This window comes from Convolutriloba macropyga, chromosome 6, assembly GCF_964194025.1.
Source record: "Convolutriloba macropyga chromosome 6, txConMacr16.3, whole genome shotgun sequence".
NCBI classification, from domain to species: domain Eukaryota; kingdom Metazoa; phylum Xenacoelomorpha; order Acoela; family Convolutidae; genus Convolutriloba; species Convolutriloba macropyga.
Genome location: NC_134473.1, coordinates 53,683,124 through 53,710,529, shown reverse-complemented (window position 1 = coordinate 53,710,529; position 27,406 = coordinate 53,683,124). Strand labels below are relative to the sequence as shown.

Here is a 27,406-nt window from a genome sequence, read left to right as displayed (position 1 = left end):
CACGCCGAAAGAGGAAGTGGAGCGAAAAAGCGAGCGGTTTTGTGGCGTGAGAATTTTTTGCTCTAGTTTTAAAGTAGAATGCGAAAACGGTTTTTGAACAAATATTGGCTTTGTCGCTCGTCATTTGTTGTTCACATGCGGCAGTTTGACTTTGATTTTTCGCTGTTTTTTATTGAAATGATCGGATTTTTTCTCAAATGGTTTCCCCAATCCATTTGTAGTATTTTAGTCGTAGATTTTAGTTCAGCGGATGGAAATTTTTGAGATGTAGGTCATGACGTGTCCTGCTTTTTTTTTAAAGATCTATTCACACATTTTAATTATTTTGAAGACAATTGAAAGTGATGACCTTGGTCACGCCACAACAGCAGTGTAGCGAAAAAGCGATTGATTTTTTTTCACTTTAAACATAAAACAGAGTAAGAAAACTGCTTTTGAAAAAACATCTCTCTCGCTCTCTCACACCAGTTGATTTTTTGTTGTCATGCGGCAATTTGACTGGGACTTTTACTGTTTTTTCAGTTTTTGATGGGATGTTTTTGCTAAATGTTTCCTCCAAATCATTTAGATCTCAATCTAGGTCTATTTGTTCATTAAGTCAGTGTTCGTTGAGTCAGTGAAAATTCTCCGAATTGTAGGTTTAGGTGAAGACTTGTCATGCTATGTTTTTTTTTTGAATCGTTTAACCTTTTTCTTTTGTTTTTTTTTTGTTTTATGTTTTTTTTTGTTTTCCTTAAGTCACGACTCTCATGTTTGGCTTCTGACTTAACTCACTAACTATTTTTACTAAATGGAAATTAAAACTCTCAGCAAATTTATTCGAACAACATCAGTGTCAAAACGAAAGATCAAAAGAAACCAATAGAGCCCAGGCACTAAGACGTGATTTTTAAAGACTTAATGCGTCAAATTATTGCCTTAGATTATACTGCTAACTGGTATAAAGTATTAAGCTTATTGTTTAATATAGAAGTTGAATTAAACATGTTTATCGAATCTAATGAAACTCCAGAAAAAAATTAGAACAATTGTTGACTCTTTGGAAAAATTAAACTTTCGAGCAGAACATTTTTTAACGATGCGTATTTATTCCTGTTAACAATTATTGCTTCAAATTCTTTGCCTTTAAGTTCTTCGCCATTTTCGCCGGCTCCTAAAGTTGTCAACTTTGAAGCTTTCCGGGCGTCTTTGGTCACAAGTTTTGAGGAGACCCTTATCGTCAGACCAGAAAATTTTTCTCGTTCCGCGTCTAACTTTCTTTAGAAACAAATTGTTAGCTTGCAAGTTGGAAAGAGTTGTTGGCCAATCTAAAATGAAAGTTCAGTTAATAGCTGGCGATCCCAGAGCCATTTTTTGCGTAGATCATGCTGTGCATTGAAAGCCTCTGAATCAGCTCGGATCTTGACAAAAAGTGAAATAAAGACACTATTTTTTGGCTGACTGATAAATTTGATACTCTCAAGTTGCCTGGCATATATGGTTAACAAATAATGCTCCTTTTTATATAGAGCACAAAACATGGTTGCGGAGACGTTGGCAACACACGAGAGGAGTATTCGTGAGATGATCGCTAGAGATAAGAACCACCCGGCTATCATCATGTGGTCTCTAGCCAACGAGCCATCATCCAATGCTGACCAAGCAGAGGACTACTTTAAGTAACAACCTTATCAGATTAATATAACTGTCGGTCTCATAAAGTTATTACACGATTTTTTGCCAAACAAGTTAATAAAATAATAACCTACGGTTTAACAAAGAATATTAAATACATCATTCAAACATTGATTATTATTTCACGCATGCGATAAGTAATAAATCAATGTAATATTTACCTACTTAGCTCTCATATAAAATGCAAAGCAAGTCAACGTTTCAACACTTACAGATAGAGTTCAAAGGTGAATGTCTAAGTTTAAATGATATGATTACTCGCATAAGATGCAGGCCTCAATAAAAAACAGAACGGGCAGATGGGCTTGTTTGTGCATTCGTTATTGTTCCTTCTTTGGCCTTATTTTTCCTATCATAATTTTACTGAAAAAGTAACTAAAATACAGATGATAGTTTTTATCAATTAATTTTCCCCCAGTTTTTTTGAATTCTGCACAAATTTATGAAAAAGTTTTGCCATTGTAGGGACCTCTTCACCACCAGCAGGACATTAGACGATACTCGACCCTTCACTTTCGTCACAGACCAGTACTATGACCAGGACTATGCTGTTAGTTATTATTACTGCTGCTCATTAATAATTATTTACCGCAAGTCAATTAGATACACATAACCAATTTTGACAAAAACAAATAGCTTCTTAACTTTCTTCAATGTTATGTGAAAAGTAGCTGACGTTTTATTTCGGTATTGCCAATTGTTGGTTAGAAGTTGTTTGAAAACTGATTTTTTGCAAGTAATTTAAACTTTTGTTTCTATGGGACCTGACTTAATCGAGTTTTCATTGTTTTCTTAGAATTTTTGTATTCCGTTATTCCCATTGGTGCTGTTTTCTATGTTTTTGTCGCCATCAATTGATTTTACACTTAACAGTTGGCACTAGCATCTGACAGTTTTCTTTTTTATAATGAGTGTGAATGAAAAATGGATTACAATTAAAGATTTTGATTCATCTTCTCGTTCTTTTCCCACTATTTTCCAAATGAAAAAAGAAACAGAATCCGATGGTCTCCTAATTTAGAGTCTATGGAAAGGTTTAACAAAGTTTGGGTGAAAATCAACTTTTGATCCTTGAGTTTATCATTATAAATTTATTGTTCCGACCCAACTTAGTGGGGGAGGAACTATATGCTCAACTGGGTTTTCTTAGAAAACTCGTCGAACGTAGAATATATAATTAAAAAGGGTTTTGCTTTCCCACGGAGTTATCGAGGTTTGAAGTTTTGTGAACATTTGATTGATTTCCGTTGTTTTAATTCATATTTTCCGTATTTTTGCTGAAGTTTTCGTCAATTTGCCAAAGCTACGATTCAATTATTGATGATAGTGAAAATAATGGTGATTTCGTAGTTTAGGATGCAGGAGTGTTGCTGAACTGTTTGAACCTGCATTTGGCTAAAACTTTGACTAAATTTATCAAACTTCAGCCTAATTTCATCAGAAATGGCACCAAGTTCTTTAACCCGCTCTTTAAATTTTTCGAAGTATAACAAAGAAACTGCTAATACAATTGTCGCAAATTCAAGAGAGGGCTAACTTTATTCGGTTTCCAAGGAATGTGTTCTTGGTGAGAGTGTTATGGAATTAAAAGAGCGATCGGTGTTTCTAATGGTGACTTTTTTTGTAAAACGTCGTGTTTCGTTTACATTTGGAGAACTACGTGTTTTTGATAGACAAGGAGAAGCAACGCAAAGGCTAGTTTTGGTCTAATTGCTATTTTATACTGTCCACAAATTTTGCTCATTGTATTGGGTCGTTCTTATTTTCTCCTTTCTTTTTTATTTTGTTCTATGTTTTTGTCACCATCAATTGATTTTACACTTAACAGTTGGCACTAGCATCTGACAGTTTTCTTTTTTATAATGAGAGTGTGAATGAAAAATGGATTAAAATTAAAGATTTTGATTCATCTTCTCGTTCTTTTTTCACTATTTTCCAAATGAAAAAAGAAACAGAATCCAATGGTCTCTAATTTAGAGTCTATGGAAAGGTTTAACAAAGTTTGGGTGAAAATCAAGGAGGAACTATATGCTCAACTGGGTTTTCTTAGAAAACTCGTCGAACGTAGAATATATAATTAAAAAAGGGTTTTGCTTTCCCATGGAGTTATCGAGGTTTGAAGTTTTGTGAATATTTGAATGATTTCCGTTGTTTTAATTCATATTTTCCGTATTTTTGCTGAAGTTTTCGTCAATTTGCCAAAGCTAAGATTCAATTATTGACGATAGTGAAAATAGTGGTGACTTCGTAGTTTAGGATGCAGGAGTGTTGCTGAACCGTTTGAACCTGCATTTGGCTAAAACTTTGACTAAATTTATAAAACTTCAGCCTAATTTCATCAGAAATGGCACCAAGTTCTTTAACCCGCTCTTTATATTTTTCGAAGTATAACAAAGAAACTGCTAATACAATTGTCGCAGTTTCAAGAGAGGTCTAACTTTTCGGTTTCCAAGGAATGTGTTCTTGGTGAGAGTGTTATGGAATTAAAAGAGCGATCGGTGTTTCTAATGGTGACTTTTTTTTGTAAAACGTCGTGTTTCGTTTACATTTGGCGAACTACGTGTTTTTGATAGACGAGCAGAATCAACGAAAAGGCTAGTTTTAGTCTAATTGCGATTTTATACTATCCAGAAAATTTTGCGTATTGTATTGGGTCATTCTTATTTTCTCCTTTCTTTTTTTGTTCTAAGTTAATTACAGAATAGAATGAGTTCAAATCAAGTTTCAGCTATTGACAGATCAAAAGTACGCGAAAATGAGAGCCAATAAACACGAAGTATATTTTCTGCGAAAAATTGTTTTTTTTTTGCTTCAAAGGTGTGTTTGTGTAAATTTGTGAGATTTTGTGTTCTGTTTGTAATCATTGTAATACCTATAGATTTTCCAGCCTTTCCGATTTCTTATCTTACTTCTGTTAACTCGTAGCTCAGTCTCACTGAAGAGAATCCGCAGGATTATCCTATTGAAATAAAATTTAGTCTTCATTGCGATTATCGGTTTTAGATTTTAATTTTTTAGTATTTTACTACGTGTTTAATGGACATTTGCAACTTTTTGAGCTTTTTGTTGTCTTTTCTTATGATCACATACCTGGCAGGACTAATTAGGAGGGTCGGAGGAAGGTGCAATTGAACATATATAAAGTTTTTGGCCAATGGATATGGTTTTAACAGCTTCAACACTTTTTGTTGAAAATTTTAACTTACTTTTCAATTTTTGCCTCATTCTCTCATTCTTTTTATTATAGTATGACATTCTGTTTAATCAGTAATCTCAGGGGATTCCTCTGGAGGTGTGAGTGAATCTCTTTTATGTTTTCAGTTGACAGCTAATGTTTTTCATGACTTTGAATTAATGACTTTTTGAATTAATTTTAAAAAGTATTAACGTTTTCTTAACTTTGCGCTTTTTCTTTTCTTGTCTACTTGTTGCCTAATCTCATTAGGGACAGTCACGCTATCTTTTCTGATGAAGTACAATTTAACTTGTATAATCCTGTTTTGTATCTCATGCTATTGTAATTTTGTTATTAAGTGCTTTTAAAAAATACATTGTTTTGGTTCTTGTTATGTTCGTTGTTATCTGATTCTTTGTTTGGTTTGTCTCGTTAATGCCAGTTTTCATGGGCTCTCTAATGCGGCTTTTTTAAATTTGTTTAGTTGTTTGAATTTAAAGCGGTTTTTTATTAATACACATTTTTTCGGACAGTGAAATTAATAGACAATTAAGTTTCATCCAAATAGAGTGTGGATGAGCGGGGACGTAACGTCATATGCAAACGCACATTACCGAGCCTTTTTTTTTGTTTGAATGTCTCCCTTGTTTATCAAGAAGAAGTCTTGTTTTGATACAGATTTTTAGATAAATATTGTTTTTCAAATTTTAAGTCCGCGAGAGTCAAATTTTGAGGCCGCAAAACTAAGATTTCGCAGTATATTTATTAAAAATTAATGTAAAAATTGTTTTGCAACTCTAGTTTGTTGCTGCAATTATTCTCGTAGCCTTTAATGTCCTCTTCATTAAGTCGAACATAACTATGTTCAACACTTAATTGAGGTTAGATATTTGTGATAAAATGTTTTAACCCTTGAAATTTATTTTTTTCGCTTTACTGTTCGGCATTACGCATGTTTGATTCTAGATCCAATTCAGTGACTTTGTGAACGTGAACAGATACATCGGGTGGTACAATGACATAACCATAGGCAGCTACATGCCTGAATCGGTGTACTACTTTGTGAAACAGTACCACCTCAAGTTCAACAAACCTGTCATAGTGCAAGAGTACGGGGCTGGAACCATCGCCGGATTCCACAAGGCAAGTAAAACTTCATTAATCAATTAATAATAATAATAATGATAAATTGTTTCCAGATCAAAAAAAGCAACAATATAAAGGTTATTTACTTAAACTTAAAAATTAAACTGAGTTATAGTCACTGTCCTGTAAGAACACCAAGGACAGTTTTGCCTCGGCTAGTGGTCTTTAAGCAAAAAGTTTTGACTTGGTTAAGTTATGAAATACGCTAACTCTGTCTTGATGTCATTGCAAACGAATCGATGTTTTTTGAACGGATACAAACGTTTTGTTCAAGGAGCGAGGAAACAGTTGCGACAATTCTATGTTTTGCATAGAGCTGTTTTTTGATAAAGTTTCAATCATTAATTGCGCTACCAAACTATGGTAATGATTTTGTGATATTTGTCAAATGTAACTGAATTGTTTCCATCTCATTAAATGATGAATTATTTGGACTGCCTATGTATACACATATGCCCACATTTGATTTTTTTTAAAATATGTTTTTAATTCAAATAATCTGTGAGCTAATGGTTGATTTTGTTGTGATTTTGAAAAGCTTCCGACGACGCCCTTCAACGAAGAGTACCAGTGGCATGTGCTCAACTGGACAGGACTGGCATTTGACCGGATGAGGGAGGAGTTCCTGGTGGGCGAGTTCATCTGGAACTATGCTGACTTCATGACCGAGCCAGGTACATGAATTATCTCTGGCAACATTTGCATCAATTATTTGTCATTATCGCCTGCTTTTTGTGATTTTTTCCCGGAACGAGGAGACGAGTTTTTTGCCTGGAACAAAATTTTCAGTTCGAAAATGCGTAATAAAGTAGTTCACTACTCAACTTAAATCTTATAGTGCACTCTAAAAACCGTGCAGGTAATATCACCTTAAAAATTTGGTAAATTTACCTGAAATGTGCGCGTGTTTGGGCGTTTCTGCACGCTTACCTGCACGGTACCTGAACTTATTTTTACTATATGCAATTGTAATAATGGTTTAATGAACAATATTATCAGCTAAGGAATTTATAGCTCCATGTTGTTTTGAGCACCATATTAATCTGACTAATGTGAAGCGAAACCTGCTGTTTGCGAGCAACTTGTCCGACGCTTGTCGGTTGCCCTTTATTGTCCTGCCTATATATATTTTTTTAATTTTTTTTCTGAAAGAAATCAGCGTTGTACAGCAACATAAGTGCATCGAAATAGTAGTCTGTAAATATTTCTACAACGGTTGAGCTTCCATTCGTTGAATGTTCTTTCTTACTAAATCTGTCACTAAATCTGCTGGTTTCTTTTTTGTCTGCGTTAAATTTTTACCAGCGTCACGATATTGTTTTTATGGGAGGCTGAATAATTTTGAGCAAAGGACTGATTGCTAATCTAAAGGTTTTTTGTCCTTGAGGTTTCTTCCGATTTTGATCATTTTTGGTCCGCTGATGACCCAATTTTTTGTAGTCAATCTCAACTTTTCCTAAATTTTTTACTCTTGTGATCTTACCAATTGTTTTTACCAAAAAGTCAAAAGCAAGGAACTATTTTTTCCCGTCAATAAAACGATAATTTAGCCGATAAATGCGCCTCGTAAAATATAGGGAGTTGTCAGGAAGAATAGAAAAAAGTGAAAATTTTTTTATGTTTAAGTCCTTTAAAAATTATAGTAATAAATTTTTCACAAATGCGCCATTGTCACGCCCCTATTTCGTCCCTCATAGTTACGTGATGATATTCCTTAAAATATCCATAATTAAGTGCTTTATATTAATTAATATTCAGTTAGTTTCAAGGCCATATATAGCCAGTATTTCCATCTAGGCCTGTAACCTCTAATTTGTTTATGTTTACGAAAAACAACCGCAGAGTGACAGTTTAATAGCAAACATATCAAGTGCCTAAAAGCCTCAATATTTACTCTTTTGAGTTTCTTGATGATAAATTCACATAATTAGTAAATAACTTTGTGAGAGATTATGTACTTGGTGAAGTAATTATTCTGATAAAGTAGGTGCTAATACGGAACTTGTATATGTACTTAACAAACATCAAGAGACGTACAAAAGCCGGAAATTGCCCAACTTGAAAATCAGTAAATATTTGCGAAGGACCAATACAACTCGAGGCACAACCCTGCGGAACGACGATCAGGAGAACACCGAATGATCAGCCTGAAGATCAGTTAGCCAGCTACTCTTAAAACTTGATAAAACTTGAGAAACTTCTTACTAATATTACTGATTAATTCTCGCCTAATTAATTAAAGATTGAACTGGAAATTCTCTTGAAAACCTTCCAAGTTTGATAGACTTTGTTAAAGCAGAAACTTAGGCTAACAGGACTCAAAATACAAGGCAAACTAGTGGATATATCACGCATCCGAACCGCTCAATAAATGGCTATTACTAGCTAATTTTATTCAATATATCTGCTAAAAATCGTACTGTGAAACATCAAAATAAGTCCTTGTAAAATGGCAATTATTCAAGTTAATTACTCCTCATATAAACCACAATAACACCACGAGGAACACTATTAAAAATCAGTGCGTAACATGGTGACAGGAATTATTAACTGTTTTCCAGTTTTAACGAACCGATATTTCGATAAATTCCTCGATAAATTTGATATTTTCCTCTTTTATTTTGTTGTTTTCTTTCTTCTCTTCTTCTTCATTACCTTAAGAGCCTCCAATCATCCAGAATCACATCCAGCACTTCCTTCTCGACCAAAATGATAACGCACAAAGCAGTAACAAAGGAAAGAATGGGTGGAAACTGTGTTTGTGTCTCTGTGGACTAAGTGTAACAACAATTCAAAAGTGTTTGAGTGGACACTAACTGGAACAAACTCAACCACAGCGGCCACAACGGACAAAAATAACACAAGGTATTTACAAACGAGGATATTGTGAGTAAATAATTTTGTAAAATTATTTTTGGTGCTTTATTTATGTCAATTTATAAAGAACAAATTCTCCCCGCTATTAATAATTGTCGCGCTTCCCCCAATTTTGTTGAACATATCGAAGGCAATAACATCAACTACACCCATAACAGCAATAAAACACAAGCTCAGATAGTAAGCGCTTTTTCCTCTTCAGCTTATAAATCCATCGTTATTTATGTGCTAGATAAAGATGATAAACGTGTTGCAATTTATTGGACAGCAAAAAGTCTAAATCAAAAAGCTCGCAAATTTGGCCTTATTCGTAACAAACTTCAATCTGACAGAGATATTAACCTTGACAACATCATTGCTGATTATCAGATAACGTCAGAATAAGCTAAATTACTGAAACCATCACTTAAACATTAATTAAAAGAGGGCAAAACGAAAGTTTAAACAAAAATAAAAAACAATTATATCTTATTTCCCCGCCCAGCTGCGGAGGTTAATGAATCAAACAGTGACTTCGGTCATTATGCTGTTGCCTATCTGAGTGCAGCTTCCACAAGGCCTGTGCGGTCGTGGTCCCCACGAATTTTCCTAGACTAAGGGGCACTCTTTAGAGGTGAGACTTCGGCGGCCCATACGGCTTCAACGATATAAGTCTGACGATTCAACCGGAGCTTTAGAAATAGGTTTATAAGCAGCCCATCTTTATTATTTTCTGAACGAATGGTTTCAGTAGTTTCTTTTCTGATATCCTTGTGCTATTCATTTAACTGTTTTCTTCTCTTAAACCCCCTTAATCTCTCCATTAAGTTAAGTTAAGCGTGCTATTTAATACTTTAGAACGAAAGTAAGACTGATAGAACGAAAAGTATATAATCTAAACTGGTAAAAAGCAAAATAGCACACGCGCAGATCAACATCACGCCTTTTTCTGGATCAGAAACGGACAATTTTAACGAGTTTGAACAACTAATAACAGGTGCAATCGGAGTTGCAGCAATCGCAAACGCGCAACAAGCGAACTTTCTGCAATTACATTTAAAAGGAGACGCTTTACGATACTTCTTAACCCTACCAGAGGCTACCAGACTAGTCTTCGAAGACAGTATAACAGCTCTAAGAAATAGATTCACGCAGGAGGACTTGGGAGAGATCAAAATTATAAAGTTAGAGAATCAAAAGTTTAATCCAAAAACAGACACTGTAAAAAATTTCTTAGTAAAGTTAAGAACTGAAGCCAATAAAGCATATCCAGCACCTGAAATAGTAGTAGCGCCAGCAGGAGTAGGCGACCCAGAAGCTCGTAGATTCGAAAGAGAGACAGCAGCAAGAGATTCTGCCCTTCAGATGTCAGAAAATCGAAAAAATGAGAAAATAAAGCGCTTCTTTATTAAGTCTATGCCAAACTGGCTTAAGCCTAAGCTCATAGAAAGGCCAGAAACAGATACAATAGATCAGTTATGCACCTTAGCTAGCCAACAAATTGCAATTAGGGAGATGTGCAACAGAGAAGAGTACTTCGACGACGGTTTTAATGAAATAACGGAAACAAATACTGATAAAATGTTAAAAGCAATAACTACTATTTCAAATAATCAGAAAGAACTTGAGCAGAAACTTGAGCACAGATCAGCACCTAAAAATGAGCCATCAGAACAAGGCCCAGTAAACATATTCACACCACATTACCCTCAACAAGTCTACAGACAAAGTTATAGACAAAATTTCCGGCCCTAATATCAGAATTATCGACCAAATTACCGTCAATATCAGCCCAATTATCGTCAGTTTCAGCAAAACTATCGGCCCCAGCAACAGTATGCCCCTCGTGCTAATAATTACCGAGAGTTTAGACCGCAATTTAATGCCCCTAGACCGTTTTATTATAACGAACAGCCACAAACTCGTAATTATTGGACCGAACCTTCAGATAGTCCCCCATTTGTTCACCCAGCTTATGTTAATAGACCAGTTTACCGGTTCCCATTAAAACATACCCCTCAAAACCTTCTTAAACAGGGTATAGTTTACGATAGTCCAGCTCCAGTACAAAACCGATATAAAACTCAACAATTAGATCAGTCTAATCGTGCAAGTAACCCTCAAAATAGAAATATGAGAGGTATGAATTACCCATTTAATCAACAAAAAAACTAATAACGCCACCCAACTTTAAAAACCAAAATACAAATTATAAAAACTGAGTTAACTATTATAACGAAAGCACGTCTAGTCCTAGTTTAGATAAAGTAATAGAGCCAGTTTATAACAAAAGTAACAAAAAGCGTAGAAAACGCAAAAGTAGTAATAATAAAAGTAAAGTTAATAATTCTGTGCAACTCCCAACACAAGTACCTCAATCCGCACCAAAGCCAACACCATATGTTCAGCAATTATTCAGCATTGTCCCACTTTTAGGCAGAACATTGTCCTATGTTAAAGTTAAATTTAATGGAGAATTAGAAAGACGCGCACTAATCGATACAGGAGCATTTGCAAATGTGATAAGTCGTGAGTTTTACAAGGAACTAATTAACACAAATATCAATTGAATAACAGAAATAGAAAAGCCAGATCTAGATAAAGTTAAAATGGCAAACGGAAATATAGTTAAAATTGACAAAGCAATTAAAGTTACATTTAAATTGGGCACACAAACATTTACAGAAGATTTCCTTGTTTTAATTGTCACAACTCCTGTAATATTAGGCAACCCATTCTTTGTTAAACATAAAGTTAGCATTTGCCCAGGACAAAGCTACATTAAATTCCCTGATCAAACATTACAAATAACTGAAATAAAGCCAGAAAAGCAACCTAGAAGAGTGGTAAAACGCAAAAAATTTGGAGTTTATACACAGAAAAAGCAAGTTTTACAGCCAAATCAACAAGCAGTATAAGAATGCAAGCTTTATGACAAACTAGAATCATTCGCTGACCTTTGTGGAGTAATAATTCCAAACGAAATCTTTGAAAAAGATAGTGAATTAAAATTAACATCATCTCTAAGTAAAGTTGTTGAACATAACATTCTGTACATCTATGCCCTGAACATTACTGATCATCCAATTACCATAAATAAAGGAGAAGAAATAGCAAAATTCTCATTCTTAACATCAGACCAAGCTGAAAAGTTGTTAGAAGTAGATCCTCAATTAATAAATGTTGCAAAAATGAGCGAAAATTACTTAACAGAAATAAATCAATTAATTCAGGTTACAGACACCCCGAAAAGAAAATCTCAACCAGCGAAACCAGCGCCAGAATATGAAAAACTATGGTTCCCAACGCCTGAAAAGTGCCCAGATCCGACAAATTTGTCGCCCTTGCAGAGAGATATCTATGAGCAACTGCTAAAACTGCAAGAAATGGAGAAATTAGATCCAAAGGGTAACCGTCAGGATAAAATAACCTTTTTGAGCAAGCTTCCGTGGGAAAAATCGGCCCTCAATGATGAGCAAAAAGCAGTAGTAGGTGAATTACTAGTTGAGTTTAGTGACATTTTCGCAAAACACAGATTTGATGTTGGATATAACACAGACTTAAAAATAAAGTTAACTCCAGAAAGAAGTATACCAATTTATGAACCAGGTCCTCCAACACTTGTCCATTTGAGAAATGAGCTACAAGTAGAACTAGCATTAATGCACTATTACGGACTGATTACAACTTTGTCTCAATCAAGATATAGTAGTCCACTTTTCGCACAACGAAAGAATTCAGGAAGACTTAGACTATTAATTGACTTGAGAAAAGTAAATCTTTTGCTGAAAAACGAATACAAATTTCCCAATTTCGAACATGAGTGACGCAATAAATTACTTTGCTGGAAAAAAATTGTTCACAAAACTTGACTGTTCTCAAGCATTTCATTGCGTGCAAATGGCAGACGATTTATCAGTGCAACTGCTAGCATTTAACTTTGCTTCGAGAACTTATGCATATAAATGTCTCGCACAAGGATTGAATAAATCAGTAACTGGATTTAGCTCCTTCATTAGACATTATTTGGACCCATGGCTAGCTTCAGGAAATTGTACCCAATTTATGGATGATATTGGAAACGCAGTAACAAATTTTGAACAATTGGTACCTTCTTTACGAGAATTTTTACGTGTATACGTCAATCTGACTGAGACTGTCACCTGAAAAGTGTGAAATAGCAACCGATACCATGAAATTTCTGGGAAATAACATCAGTGCAGAAGGAATATCACCAGAAAAGTCGAAAATAACTAAATTTCTTGATAAGTTCAAAATGCCGAAAACAACAAAACAAGTAAAACGATTAATCGGCTTCACGCAATTCTTCCGAAATTACATCCCTAATCTGGGGGAAAAACCAATGTCCTTTTACAAGCTCCTGAAGAAGGATGCAGTAATAGAAACCACAGAAGAACATGTAAAAGCATTAGAAGTAATAAAGAAGGATCTAATGGAAGCAACGAATGTAACTTTGCGATTGCCAAAACCAGGGCTACAGTATGTAATTCTTTGTGACGCTAGATACCACGGTGCAGGTTTTGTACTAATGGTGGAAGACTACGTAAATGAAACAGGAAAGAAAGAAAAGAAAACATACGCTCCCGTTTCGTTTGGATCGCATTTGTTTAATGCCACACAATTAAAGTTCTCAATTTATTACAAAGAGTTCCTAGCTTTGTACTACGCGCTGGACTACTTTTCACACTACATTTGGGGATCAAGTAAACAAGTAATTATACTGACTGACAACAAAAGCCTCACACAATTCTTTCAGTCAAAAGTAATACCACCATCACTCTGGAATTGTTTAGACAGAATACTCGCATTTAATATAGTAATCGCTCACATTCCTGGACGCGCTAACTACGCCGCAGATTTTCTCTCCCGAATGGAGAATGACAAAACAGCAACAATGTCTTTAGAGTTAAGAGATAGAATTCCAGTCAGAGAAATAGAAATTGATACAGAAGCACAAAACCCTGATGTTGAACTAAATGTACTATTAGACACAGAAACACCCAATGATGAAATAAATCTAGAAGTATTAGATGCTCTCAAAAAACTCGGATATTATGAGGACTACAAAAAACGACAAAAGAACCAACCAATCACAGAAATACAAGCGCTGTTTAAACTAAAAAGAAAAACAGAAATAAATTCAATTGAGTACCCAAATCCATTAGATGAGTTTCCAGATCTTACAGACAACTTAATTAGCCTTAATTTAGCAGAAGAGCAGCAAAAAGATGCAGACATTAGAACAGTAATAAACTGGATTCAACAAAATAATCAACAACCAGATTTAAAGTACGCTTCAAGCAATTTAAAAAAGCATTACAAACACTTGAACAGATTAATTCTTGAAGGGAATGTCTTATACCGGAATTTTTATGATGATACTGGAAAAGTACTTCATAAACAATTCTGTGTACCTAAGCATTTGTGGAAAGAGACTATATATAGGCTCCATAATTCACAAACAGCCGGTCACTTAGGCATCAAAGCAACAATTCAGGAATTTAGAAAGCGATTTTATTATCCAGGCTTCACCGAACATTTCATTAGCTTCATCAAAAACTGCCTTACTTGTCTCCAATTGAACAGAGTACCAAAAAGCCATATTACACCAAAGTTACAACCAGTCAGTTCACTACAATCATATCCAGGAGATATGCTACAAATCGATTTAGTAGGCCCCCTAAATTCATCACAATATAAGTATGTTCTTAGTGGAATAGATGTTTTCACAAAGTACCTATTCGCAGTTCCATTAACGAATGGATACGCTGACACAGTAGCCCGAAAACTAGTAAAGGTGTTCTTCCAGCACAGCTACATTCCTCAAACAATACTTAGTGACTTAGGAACAAATTTTACTTCAGAATTAATGTCAGAATTAGCAAGTTTATTAGAAGTAAAGTTGAAGCACGCCTCACTAAAGCACCCTCAAACTATTGGAGCAGTAGAACGATCTCACGGACCACTGAAACGAATATTAAAACTCAATACTGAGGAACAATGGAAAGACTGGCACAAATATGTTCCTCTTGCAACTTTTATTCATAATACTTCATATCATTCAGCGACAAATTGTTGTCCTTCAACTTTATTCCATGGCAGAGAACCCATAAAGCCCCTTGACATTAGGTTCTCCAGAAAAGTAATGGATGCAGTAGCAGTAAATTCTGATTTTGTTAATGAACTGCAAGACGCCATGATGCAAAAGTATGGAGAAAACAAAGAAAAATTAACGACTGCTTACCTGAAGTACAAAAAGTATTATGATCAAAAAGCTTCAGCAAAACTGATTCCGGAGAAATCATTCTGTTTACTTTTAAACCCTAAGCTACTAGAACAATCAACAGTAATAGCTTCCCAAGTTCAGAAATGGCTACCGCTATAAAAAGTAGAAAAAGTCCTTACTGATTCTAATTACATCATTCGAAAAGTAAATACGAACTACACCCAATGTGTTCATCGCATCAGATTGAAGCCAATTAGGCCAAGTGAAACTCCTGAAGACCTCGAAGTCATCAACCCGGCAAACTTTCAACCTGATCCATCTAGAAGACAACACATGGAGCCAGAGCTTTTTGATAAACACATTCCAGAACTTATAAACGAACAAGAAAAGGAGATAAAACAAGCTACAGAAGAGAAACAAGATCCAGTCAGAGTGACCATAAATGTTCCCCTAGGTGGACCATTAGTAGGACCAGCAGTAGCAGCACCTCCAGCAGCACCACCGGCCCCACCAAGGGTAGTAGCACCAGCAGTTAGACCACGAACTGCCCCAGTTCATCTTCCAGTATTTGATTCCTCAAGTTCAGATGAAGCAATTCCAAATCTTTTTGACGAAAATAGTAGTTCAGACCAAAATTTAGCTGACCTAAATCTGGACGCAGAGCAAATTGCCCAAATACCAGTAAATCCGCTAATTGCTGATGAAATCAGACATCAAGAACCAGAAGTTAGTGTTCCTCTAGTATCATCCTCATCATATGATGAAATGTTTCTACCAGCTCAACAGCCACAACCGTCAATAGTACCTTTCGATATTGAATCACCTCCAGAAACACACGAAGAACAATATGCTTTAACTGATAGAAAAATAAGAGCCCGACCTTATAACCCAAAACGAAAACCAGAGAAAAGTGCATTCAAATCAACAGACTACCAACAGCGGAAAAATGTACGCGGATTTAAATGTGATCGAGAAATAATGGTGCATAAAGAAGATAGGACAAACCCTTACCTAACCAACCAAGTCAGAAGATCAGACAGTCCTAGACCAAAAAACGCACGTGCCAGACTGGAACAAGAAGAAAAACGCGAAGCAATAAAAGCATCAGCACAACAGTCAAATACACCAAGTAGAGAAACAAAACTAGATCAAGTTAGAGCAAGTATAGCAAAATATTCAATGAAAAAGCCCAGTAGTTCAGCAAACAAACCAGTAACTAGATCTCAATCGAAAAAATCTTCACCAGGCTCATCTAATCAAAATTTAAACCATTTTAGTCAAGAAATAAATGCAACATATCTAAGTTCTCCAACAGATATCTTATATTCACCACACTCTTTTGCACACTGTATATCAGCAGGCCTTGCAATGGCAAAAGGATTAGCCCGACAAGTCAAAAGCTGGTACCCAGCAGCCCCAAGTGCAATTAGACTTAGATACCCACCAGATATTGGCTCAGTTTTAATCTACTTCGACCCCATTTCCGAACGTTATATCTTCAGTTTAGTTACCAAATCTAGATACTACCACAAACCCACATACGAATCCGTATTAGCAAGTCTCTATGAACTGAGAGAAATAGTAATAAATGCAGGAATTTCACACTTAAGTCTCCCAAAACTCGCCAGTCGCTATGATAAATTGGACTTTAACATCATTTTTGAGCTTATATGTCAAGTCTTCGACCCTCTACTCATAACCATCTATATCCATTAGCATGTAAAGACCCAGTACAGTCTAGCAGCACCCTTCATTTACCCCAAAAGTCCAACAAGACTGAGCAACATAGCCCTAAAGTCCAAAAATCGCCAAAAATTCGAAAAATTTTGACCTCAAATCCTAGTTATTTTGTTATATCTCCAGAACTACTTGTCTGAACCTGATTTAACCTATTGTTCTGAAAAGCCCTCATCCAGTAGAAGCGATTCCAGCTATAATTGACCCCATTCGACCCGTTGTAAGTACCAAAAACTTAGCCTAAAATTGACCCTTCCGAAAATCCTAGGTTTACTTCAGAAAAATAGTCATAAAATTGTGAAAAATGCCCCGATCACCCCAAGCCGAGGAACCGACATGCAAATTTTGAAGCGATTTGGAGAACTTTAAAAATTGAGTGACGCTGGAGCCCTCAATTTTTGACACTTTTCGAATCCGCTCGAATTCAATGATAGCTCCCACAAAAAACCCCCAATTGACCCATTTTATAGCCCTAGACCATCCTACTGCTCACCCTTGACATCCCAGTACCCAAAAATCCTGTCAATAATCAATAAAAGTTGAGTTATGGCAAAAATACCGAACCCTACCCAAGTGCGTTAAAATTGATTAAAATGTAGTGTAAATTATATCCCAAAAACATGCCAAAAACTGTCTCAAATGCCTCCAGCAGCTACCCCCCACTGCCACCCACATGGTACTACCTCAAACAAACGTTAAAACTCAATATTTCTAAGTATATGTCGAAAAATGACGAAAAAACGAAAATTTCGCTTCTGCTTCAATCCTCCGCTTCGAAAATTTTGTCATTTTATTCTCCACCTGACCCAATAAAAGCCACCTATACCCCCTACAACCCTAGTGCAACCCCCCACTAGCTTTGTAGTACCATAAAAACCAGTCCCAGCTCATCCCAGTATCAACCATGAAGACTTAAACCCAAATAAGCTCTGAAATCGCCACAATTTTGTCAGGAAAAATTCAGTTATTTCCAGCTAGAGTCATTATTATTAATTTCTGACAGCAATTAACCACAACATCAGCACTCCCACATCTAAAGCTCTCAGAATATGCACTCCCAGCCCCTAGTGCCAATACAATTTGAGAAAAGACTGCCAAAATAACGAAAATCACAAAAATTTAAAAGTAATTACCAGAAAAAGTGATCAAAAATGCGTCTTAATACCTGAATATGCCCAATTTTATTGTTAATTCAGTTAGCCCTACTCATGAGCAGTCCAACCATAGCAATATCAATCATTTTGAACAAGTTTTTCATAGCCTCATAGCCAATAACCTATCCCCTATCTGAGCCTTTTTAAAAAAAAACCAGGTTCACTGCAGCAAAAACGTTATAACTCATGAAAAAAATTGTTGAAACTGCCCAAATTTTTGCGCTGCAGGGTTTTTTGAGCCGATAAAGCGATTCACCAATTTTCAGCTCAATCGAAGCATTTTAAAAATTGAGTGACACTGGGCCCCTCAATTTTGGAGACTTTTTGAAAATTTTAAAAACAAGTTCAAATTTTAAAATTTTAAATTAACAAGTTCATAAAATCTGAAATATTGATCGAAAACCTGAAATTATTAGCTTAAAACATCCGCATGCTAAAGCTCTACGCGCCCATATTAAAAATATTGAAAACTGAAGCCTACCAGACTCTTCTCAAATTCGCCAAAATAGAGCCAGATTTAGACAAGAAAAATAGTATCAAATAGCCGAATTATGAGCCCATATCCAATATTAAGTCTCGCTAGTAGTTGTCTAAGAATAATAAACCCATACAATTGCATAGAAATTCATAAATGTTGAAAAAAGTGAAAAAATCGAAAATTGCACATATCTGATCAAATTTAGTCCAAAATTCTAAAGTGAAAAACTCCACATAATAAAGTCAAATCATGCACCAAACTTCACCAATAGTTGCTACCAACATAGTACTCTCTAGTATGACCCACAATTACTGTCCAAAATCAATTAACTCCAATCTATGTCAACTTATGCACAAAACATGATGCTTCACAAGTAAAAATCTAGTAAATTTCACAGAAAAACCGGCACAAAACACATATTATTCAACTTCAAACCTACCAAAAGGCTACCCCTGATAGCCACAGATATCAGTACTAACAGCTAGCGCCTGATTTAGGCCACTAGAGAATCACCAGACTGACACATGTCTCGACCAAGCTCAATTAGTGGAAAAATCATGTCTGAAAATTAGCATTTTGGACGTAAAAATCAATGTTCTGACCCGATAAATAGCTTCAAACCCTATAATTCACTAATATACATTAGTACCAAGCACAGACAGTACCATTTTAACCATTCAATACCGATAACATATGAACAGTGACGACTTATTCAGACCGAAATTTCATGATTCAAAAATAGCCAGGTTCAGATCACGAAAACAGTCATAACTTTGCGAAAAATGCTTAAATTGCGCCAAATTTTTGCGCTGCAGTGTTTTTTGAGCCCCTGAAGCGGCCTACCAATTTTGAGCCCGATTGGAGCAATTTAAAATTGAGTGACGCTGGAGTCCTCAATTTTTCGCATTTTTCGGTTTTACATACATTAGTGAAAAAGTTGACCAAAAAGTGCCCAAAAACCTGAATTTATAGCATAGTTGTTCCCCGCCGATGTCTACTGAGGGGGCTAAGCCAAAAAATTTGCCCAAAGTTTAATAAAAATCGAAAAATTTACACATATGTAACACCAGCCCTGATGCGGAAAAATGGCCAAAATTACGAAAAAATTACATGTGAAAATTAGTACCAAATACTCTTCTAAACAGGTTCAAATTACACACAAGTGCTGCTTACAACCAGAATAAGCATCTAGAACCATTAGAACCAGTCCATGATCAATAATTTACAAGTAAATTAAAGTTAATGCTCAAAAATCAAAATAGTCGTTGTGTCACCAGAATTTCACTTTCATAAATATGTCATTATAAAGTCACACACTGTAATTAAAATATTACCACATGCTCACACACTTCACAGCTGCTAGTACCAACAGTCAAAACCAATTATCAAAGCTACAATTGACAAATAATAAGTAAAAACTCAACTATAGATGAAATTAAACTATTTGATGAATATAATTGCACCGACACTAGTCAATTCTCATCGGCGCTATCCTCAACTACGGTACCACCACCACTAGTTCACTGACCGGACTGACCCCTTGTCCTAGTAGAACGAGTCACGTACCGCTCAGCATCGTCCAACCTGTTTAAATGTCATTATAATGAACAAAAAGCCTCAAAATTATATGAAAAACACGATAAATCTTCACAAAAACAGTTAAATACTCACTTTGGAAAGTCTACGATTGGCTCACAGTGGTACCGATACTCATTGTCAATGAATTTCCCGATGCACTGGATCAGTACAGCAGGAGCGCTGGTCTTAGCATTGATAGAATGCCGGTAACACACCCAGCCGCCCCCCATTTCCTCAGTATACTGCCAGTAGATATTGACGTTGGATCCGAGGAAATAAGCCATACCGACAAACTAAACAGCAAAACATTGAATAGTATCTACCTACACATGCACGTACCAGAATTATCAAGTATAACAAGAAACTTTACCCAGAACTCGGCCAACGACCCATTATCTTCACTCTCAGCAATCTCATACTCCGACACAAAGTACCCTAACTGGTCCTTTACAAGTTCAGAGAACCCAGGCGAACGCATCTTGGCCACAATAGCCAAGCGTAGAGCGCGAACATTATGCTTGGGAACCTTCTTGTCTGTAACACACCGAACAAATGTGAATTACAGTAATAAACTTACTGAAAATTGCAACAAAACACAACAAATACCTGACTTCCGACCAGTTAAAATGTAGTACAGAGCACTGAGAGCACACAGACCACCAACTTCGGCCCTCACACCAGCCGCACCAAGCAACTTTGGAGTTTTAAATGACACTATGTCCACATACTCAGCATAAAAGTCATTGTAAAACTCGTACCCCAATTCTGCACACAAGTTTGCACGCAGATTTGCACGGAAAAAAGTGCACTGCACCTCTTTGCCGTGCATCTTCACGAAACATGGCACACATTCACGACTAGCTCTAAACAATAAGCATACACCACTTCACAACTACTAATACATGTAACAAACTAAAGAAAACCAAATAAAAATATAAATAAATTTTATAAACATATGTAATTACCTTTCAACAGCGGCTTGCAATCCCCCCATTGAACGTGGAAAGAAGAACCCAGCAGCTTTCAGGCGATCGACTTGTGACTTCACATGAGTAATGTGCTTTGCAGAAGCACTGAACCCGACATGAAGAGAAGCCAACTCCTGAGACACCATCTGCTGAGTTGGAATTTCCTTCTCCTGAACTTGCATCTCGCTGCCCACCTTCACTTCCACTTTGTACATCAACACCTCCTGATTTACAGCCAACTCTGAAGTCCCCACATTCTTTGTTCCCAGTACCATATGCTCTGCTTTGTCCCGATAAGCTCGTCGCTCCTCAGATGTTCGAACAAATGATGGATACATCCATTCAGACTGAGACAACGACTTGCTTCGCAAGAAAGTCAGAAAATCCTCATACTGGGCAACATCCATGATTCACAATAACTATCTGAAAATTTAAAAATTGAGTCAAACTAGTTATTAAGCAAGCAGAAAACTAAAGTGTTAAGTCAAAAATGAACAATCAAAGGAATGAAAACACACAAATAGAACAAATTACACAATAAATGCCAAGGACGTTTAAATACCATGCTATAACGACCGCTAATAGTTAATATCACATGCCGCAAAACACACAGCAACGCTCTGAACACACAATTACACCCTTCACCAGCATTTACTTATTTACTACGCCTCACTAATTCTTCCTTTATCCCCTACTTATATCCTCAATTCCTCTCATAAAAACAAGTCTTGATATATACTAATTACTATGATATTAGTAGCACCTTATTAAATATTAGTAGCACCAAGTATATTAGTCAGTATACTAGGATATATTACATCAAACTACAACTAAACATACAACTAAAAGTCAGTTAATAAGTTAATAAATACATAAAAATAACTAGTTAAACTGCCGTCTCCTCCATCTCAACTCCTCACTCATCTTCCTGATCTTCAATCTCTTCCCTCTCCCTCCTTCCTCCCACACATCTTCCTCTCCTTCTCCTCACCCCAACAATCCCGAATAATAAGAATAATAATATGAATACTAATAATAATATTGAGTCCCAGTCCCATCCATCTCCTCCATCTTCTAAGCTATTAACTACTGCTGTACTATTATTGATATTACACTCTGGGTGCCGCAAACAAGACCAGTGAACCCAGTTCCTTGATACATACCTGGTCCCGTTGCCGCAGCACCCCAGAGTGATATTATTCGGGCCGACAGTAATATTAAAGCACATATTGACAACAAATAATCTGAAAAACTCGAAAAAAACATGTAAAGACTGCAAAATTCGACCCCCCAACCACTATCCGCATCATCACACACCCATCATTCAACCAAATAACCACACTTCAACATGTTTAAACACCATATTTAGTAATAATATCAATAAACATACACATCAACACACATGATCACAAAATAAAGTACACCTGAAATGAACAAACATCACATAAACAAGTGCCATATTGAGAAAACTAGAACTAGAAGCCTGAGGACAGTAAATAAATGAACAAATAAACACCGGAAGACCAAAGAGAACCAGTTGAAGCACTCAGAAGAGCCACATCAGTAGAAGATTGTCCTGAAACAGTTGTTATTATTGAAAGACGAAAATGTTACTTACAATTGTGTTAAATCTCGTACTTTTCGGCCCCACTTTTGAGAATCCGATTAACACAGAAGCAGCTCTGGATAAAGGAATCATCTTCCATAAGGAAGGAAAGATCCTAATTACCGAAAAGTTCATTAACGTGGAATTTTTAGTACCGTTTCCTCGTTATAATTTCACGATCAGACAACAAGTAGAGACTCTACTGAATGAACTCTCCAAAAAGTTGATCACGCAATCAGAGTTTTGCAACCTGACATACAGCACTACATATCGGAATCAAACAGACGCCTTCAATGTTGATTGGCTTTACACAAAGATACTCAATGAAACAATAGAAGCCGAAATTGAAGTCCTTAAATTACGCAACGAGACTGAAAAACTCCTTACCAAAGTCGAAGAAGACCCTCACAATCGACAAAAACGAGCCGCCCCGCTTGCAATCGCAGCCGCAGTCGCTGAAATTGGACTTTTCGGTCCAGGAATAACAATGAGCAGCGGAGGATGCGGTGGAATCACAGGAATTTTCGGATATTGTCAGCGAACGTCTCAAAACGCTGAAAATATCGATCGATTAGCTAACAGTTTCAATAGCCTCAACGCCTATGTCATGGAAATCAGTTCACAAACCGATGAGAAATTTTTCCTAGTTGCTGATGAACTTGCAAAGGTTTACAAAGTTCAAAACGAAATGCAAGAAAACCAGAACAGAAACTGGAAACTAGTAGAGGAACAGTTTGCAATTATAGATCATAACCTGAATGCACTAGCCTCCTGTATGGAAATTCAATTATCACAACAACAATTGAACTTTAACTTTGACACAGCAGCATCATTACTTCTTACTCTTTACGCAGATATCAAAAGTTATAGAGCAGCCTTATATTCCTTTCGAATTAATGTTATAAATGCCATTCCTACGTTACTTGACAAACGTCTTCCAATCTCTTTAGTACCTCGTAAATCTTTGATAAAGATCCTTGATGCAGTCCATGATAGCCAAAAGAACGCCCCAGATCGTCTAACTTTGGCAATACCCATGACTGACATACTTTCGTACTACGATGCGAAATTAGTACAAGAGATTTCGACAGTTGAAGACGGACTTTTACTGACACTAGCCATTCCCCTAGCCTCTAGCCAGACAGTGTTCGAAGTTTATCGTGCAATAGTAATCCCTATGCCTCAGAAGAACTCCGTAGACGCCTTAAGATATGTAATAGAGGGAGAATACTTAGCAATCTCAGAAGGACAGATGGAAACCACAGTATTGACGAAAGCTCAGTATGACAACTGTCTTGGATCGCCACGATACCGAATCTGTCATGAGACAATGGAAACCCACCTTGGATTCTCCTCGTGTCTAGCAACCCTCAAGTTTCACCACACAATCTCAGCATTGAAAGTATGTGATACAGAGAAGGTTGTGTTACCCAACCCAGAACGAGCACAGAACCTTGGATACGGAATTTGGCTCCTAACATCAGCTTCAAGTGATTATACCCTTAGTGAGATTGGTACGGATGAAAATGGCCGACACATCAATTTTCCTCATAAAGTTTGTAACATATGTTTAATCACATTAAAATGTGGACATACAATGTTCAGTGACCACATTAAAATTCGAGCTGATTTACAAAGTTGTCAGTACCTTCCAGCAACGAGAATTAATGTAAAATTACCAGATCCACTTGCACACTTAATTGACTCAGTACCTTACATAAACGACCTTCCGAAATATGATTCCAGTACTGAAGCAAACCTCGATTTATTGAAGAAAGTTAAAACCGAATTTATTTACTCGAATAGAAAGTTATCAACAGAGTCACTAGATGCTATTGCAAAGCCAATTACCACTGAAATGAAGTCATTTAAGCCAGCACTAATTGACAAACTTGAATCTAACGTACCGATCAAACTTTCTCTTTCTTTAACCATCATTGTTTTTATCGGAAACCTAGCTTTACATATTCTCTTCATGTTCTTATACCATAAAGTAGCTTTTGTACGACGAATGGTACCAAATTTCATGAAGCTTAACGGAAACAATGTACCGCTAAACCCAGTAGTTTCCGTACCTAAACATCTGAAAGCAGATGTTATCACAACTCTTGCCCAACAACTGAAGCAACCACCGACAGTCATATCACCAGAAGAATTTGGAACCCTCAAGAGACAAAGACGACACTCACTGCCAGCAAATTCAGCAATATCATTGAACACCCTTGACAGATTCAACACAGACGACGAACTGGACAACCAAGCTCAACCCCGAGAGGAAAGTATGCTTTGAGTTCTTGAAAGTCTTATATAGTTCGACAAGTATTATTCTTTTAACAGTTAAAATATCCCTTCATTCATTAAGTTCTATAAATCAGTGCTTTATATACTCGAAATAACTGTTCACTTCCAGAAATTAACCAGTGCTTTAAACTAGTCATTCAACCAGTATCCTTCTCCTACTCCTTCTCAAAGTTTAGAGCCATTATTTAACGAAATAAACGTGATTATTTTCAGTGCTAATTCCCGCTATTCTCTTAATCTTAACTTTAAACTTATGTCTTCACTCTTTACTCTGAAATTAGCGCACTTTCACATTCTTAATGTTCCTTCAACGCTCTTAATCTTGTCTCAACTTTCCTCACTTTAATCTTTATCTCAATTTGTCTCAACTTAAACTTTGTTTCTCTTAACTTCATTAATTGTCTTTAACTTAAATGCTTTCGTTCCTAAACACTTTTCTAAGAGAACATAAATTGGGTGGCTCCAACAAAAATATGTTTATAACCTCATACTCGTGTAGATTATATGTTTTATAGAAAAATTGTAAAACCCCAGTTCTTTCCCAAAATTTTCATGGAAAATTTTCATAAAGTCCGGTAGTGTCACGCCCCTATTTCGTCCCTCATAGTTACGTGATGATATTCCTTAAAATATCCATAATTAAGTGCTTTATATTAATTAATATTCAGTTAGTTTCAAGGCCATATATAGCCAGTATTTCCATCTAGGCCTGTAACCTCTAATTTGCTTATGTTTACGAAAAACAACCGCAGAGTGACAGTTTAATAGCAAACAAATCAAGTGCCTAAAAGCCTCAATATTTACTTTTTTGAGTTTCTTGATGATAAATTCACATAATTAGTAAATAACTTTGTGAGAGATTATGTACTTGGTGAAGTAATTATTCTGATAAAGTAGGTGCTAATACGGAACTTGTATATGTACTTAACAAACATCAAGAGACGTACAAAAGCCGGAAATTGCCCAACTTGAAAATTAGCGAAGGACTTAAATATTTGCGAAGGACCAATACAACTCGAGGCACAACCCTGCGGAACGACGATCAGGAGAACACCGAATGATCAGCCTGAAGATCAGTTAGCCAGCTACTCTTAAAACTTGATAAAACTTGAGAAACTTCTTACTAATATTACTGATTAATTCTCGCCTAATTAATTAAAGATTGAACTGGAAATTCTCTTGAAAACCTTCCAAGTTTGATAGACTTTGTTAAAGCAGAAACTTAGGCTAACAGGACTCAAAATACAAGGCAAACTAGTGGATATATCACGCATCCGAACCGCTCAATAAATGGCTATTACTAGCTAATTTTATTCAATATATCTGCTAAAAATCGTACTGTGAAACATCAAAATAAGTCCTTGTAAAATGGCAATTATTCAAGTTAATTACTCCTCATATAAACCACAATAACACCACGAGGAACACTATTAAAAATCAGTGCGTAACAGTCATCTAATAACAAAAAAAATCGTCCTACGACGTGTGTCCTAGCGCTTGCATCAGTGAGAGCTGAAGTAACGGGTATAGAAGCAATCAGGATTCCACAAGTGTCAAAACAAAAACGTGTGTTTGGCTGGAATATCTTGTTAATAGCCGCCTTCAGCCTCAACGGCTATTCTTTGGGCGCTCTCCTTTTTTTAAATCGCTTTACCTTTTGATCACGTTTTTCGTTTTACATAAGTCACGGTTTTCACGTTTGACTTCAGCTTTACTTCACTCACTGTTTCAACTGAATAGATTTTAAATTCTTTCAAGCATTCAATTACGCAATGTGGTGAATACTGTCAAAATCAAAAGAGACGGGTTTTAAGCTTATTAGCTTTTAGTTTACTCGATGAATTATGTATAGTTTAGCATCCACTGAAACTACACGCCAAATTAGAACACATTTTGACACTGAAAAAAAAATTCTGTCTAATTATCTCTTCTTTTTTTCTTTTTCTGTTTCAATCCCGATGTGCATCGAGCTCGTCAACGGCGGCTATTCTTCGTTAATCTGCTGGCGTTGCTTATAATTCAAACAATTCGAATTGTTTTGGGGCGCTGTCTTATTTTTAAGATCTGTTCATATATTTTGACAATTTTTGAAGTCAAATTGGAGTAGTGATTTTGGTCACACCGAAACAGGCGGTGGAGCGAAAAAGCAAGTGGTTTTGCGTTGTGAAATTTTTCTGCTCGAATTTGAAAGCAGACTGAAAAAATGGCGTTTGAACAAAAATTCACTTTTTCGCTAGTGGTTTTTTTGCTCACGTATTTTTACCTTAATTTTTACTGTTTATGATCGGAGTTTTTTTCTGAATAGCTTTTCTAATCCATTCAAAGTCTATTATGTCTACTTTTTTGTTAGGTCAATTAACATTCGTTGAATTGTAGGTCAGGACTTGTCCTGCTATGTTTTTTTCTAAAGAGACCCCATTCATACAAGGTTGGCAAATCTACTAATTGCAGGAATACTGATATTATTGAAGATACTGATGATTACT

General features: G+C 36.1%; 2 protein-coding genes across 2 annotated transcripts in view; both read left to right on the top strand.

Moving 5' to 3' along the window:
• The window catches only part of LOC142341766 (uncharacterized), a 553,339-nt gene that overhangs the window by 429,109 nt on the left and 96,824 nt on the right, over positions 1 to 27,406 (top strand). The window lies entirely within an intron of this gene.
• LOC142341760 (beta-glucuronidase-like) overlaps positions 1 to 27,406 on the top strand; it is a 66,441-nt gene that overhangs the window by 30,115 nt on the left and 8,920 nt on the right. Inside the window, exons 9-12 of the mRNA XM_075392963.1 lie at positions 1,509 to 1,658; positions 2,140 to 2,224; positions 5,816 to 5,992; positions 6,534 to 6,669. Coding sequence (XP_075249078.1) covers positions 1,509 to 1,658; positions 2,140 to 2,224; positions 5,816 to 5,992; positions 6,534 to 6,669 — 548 coding nt within the window. The remainder of the gene's footprint in view (positions 1 to 1,508; positions 1,659 to 2,139; positions 2,225 to 5,815; positions 5,993 to 6,533; positions 6,670 to 27,406) is intronic.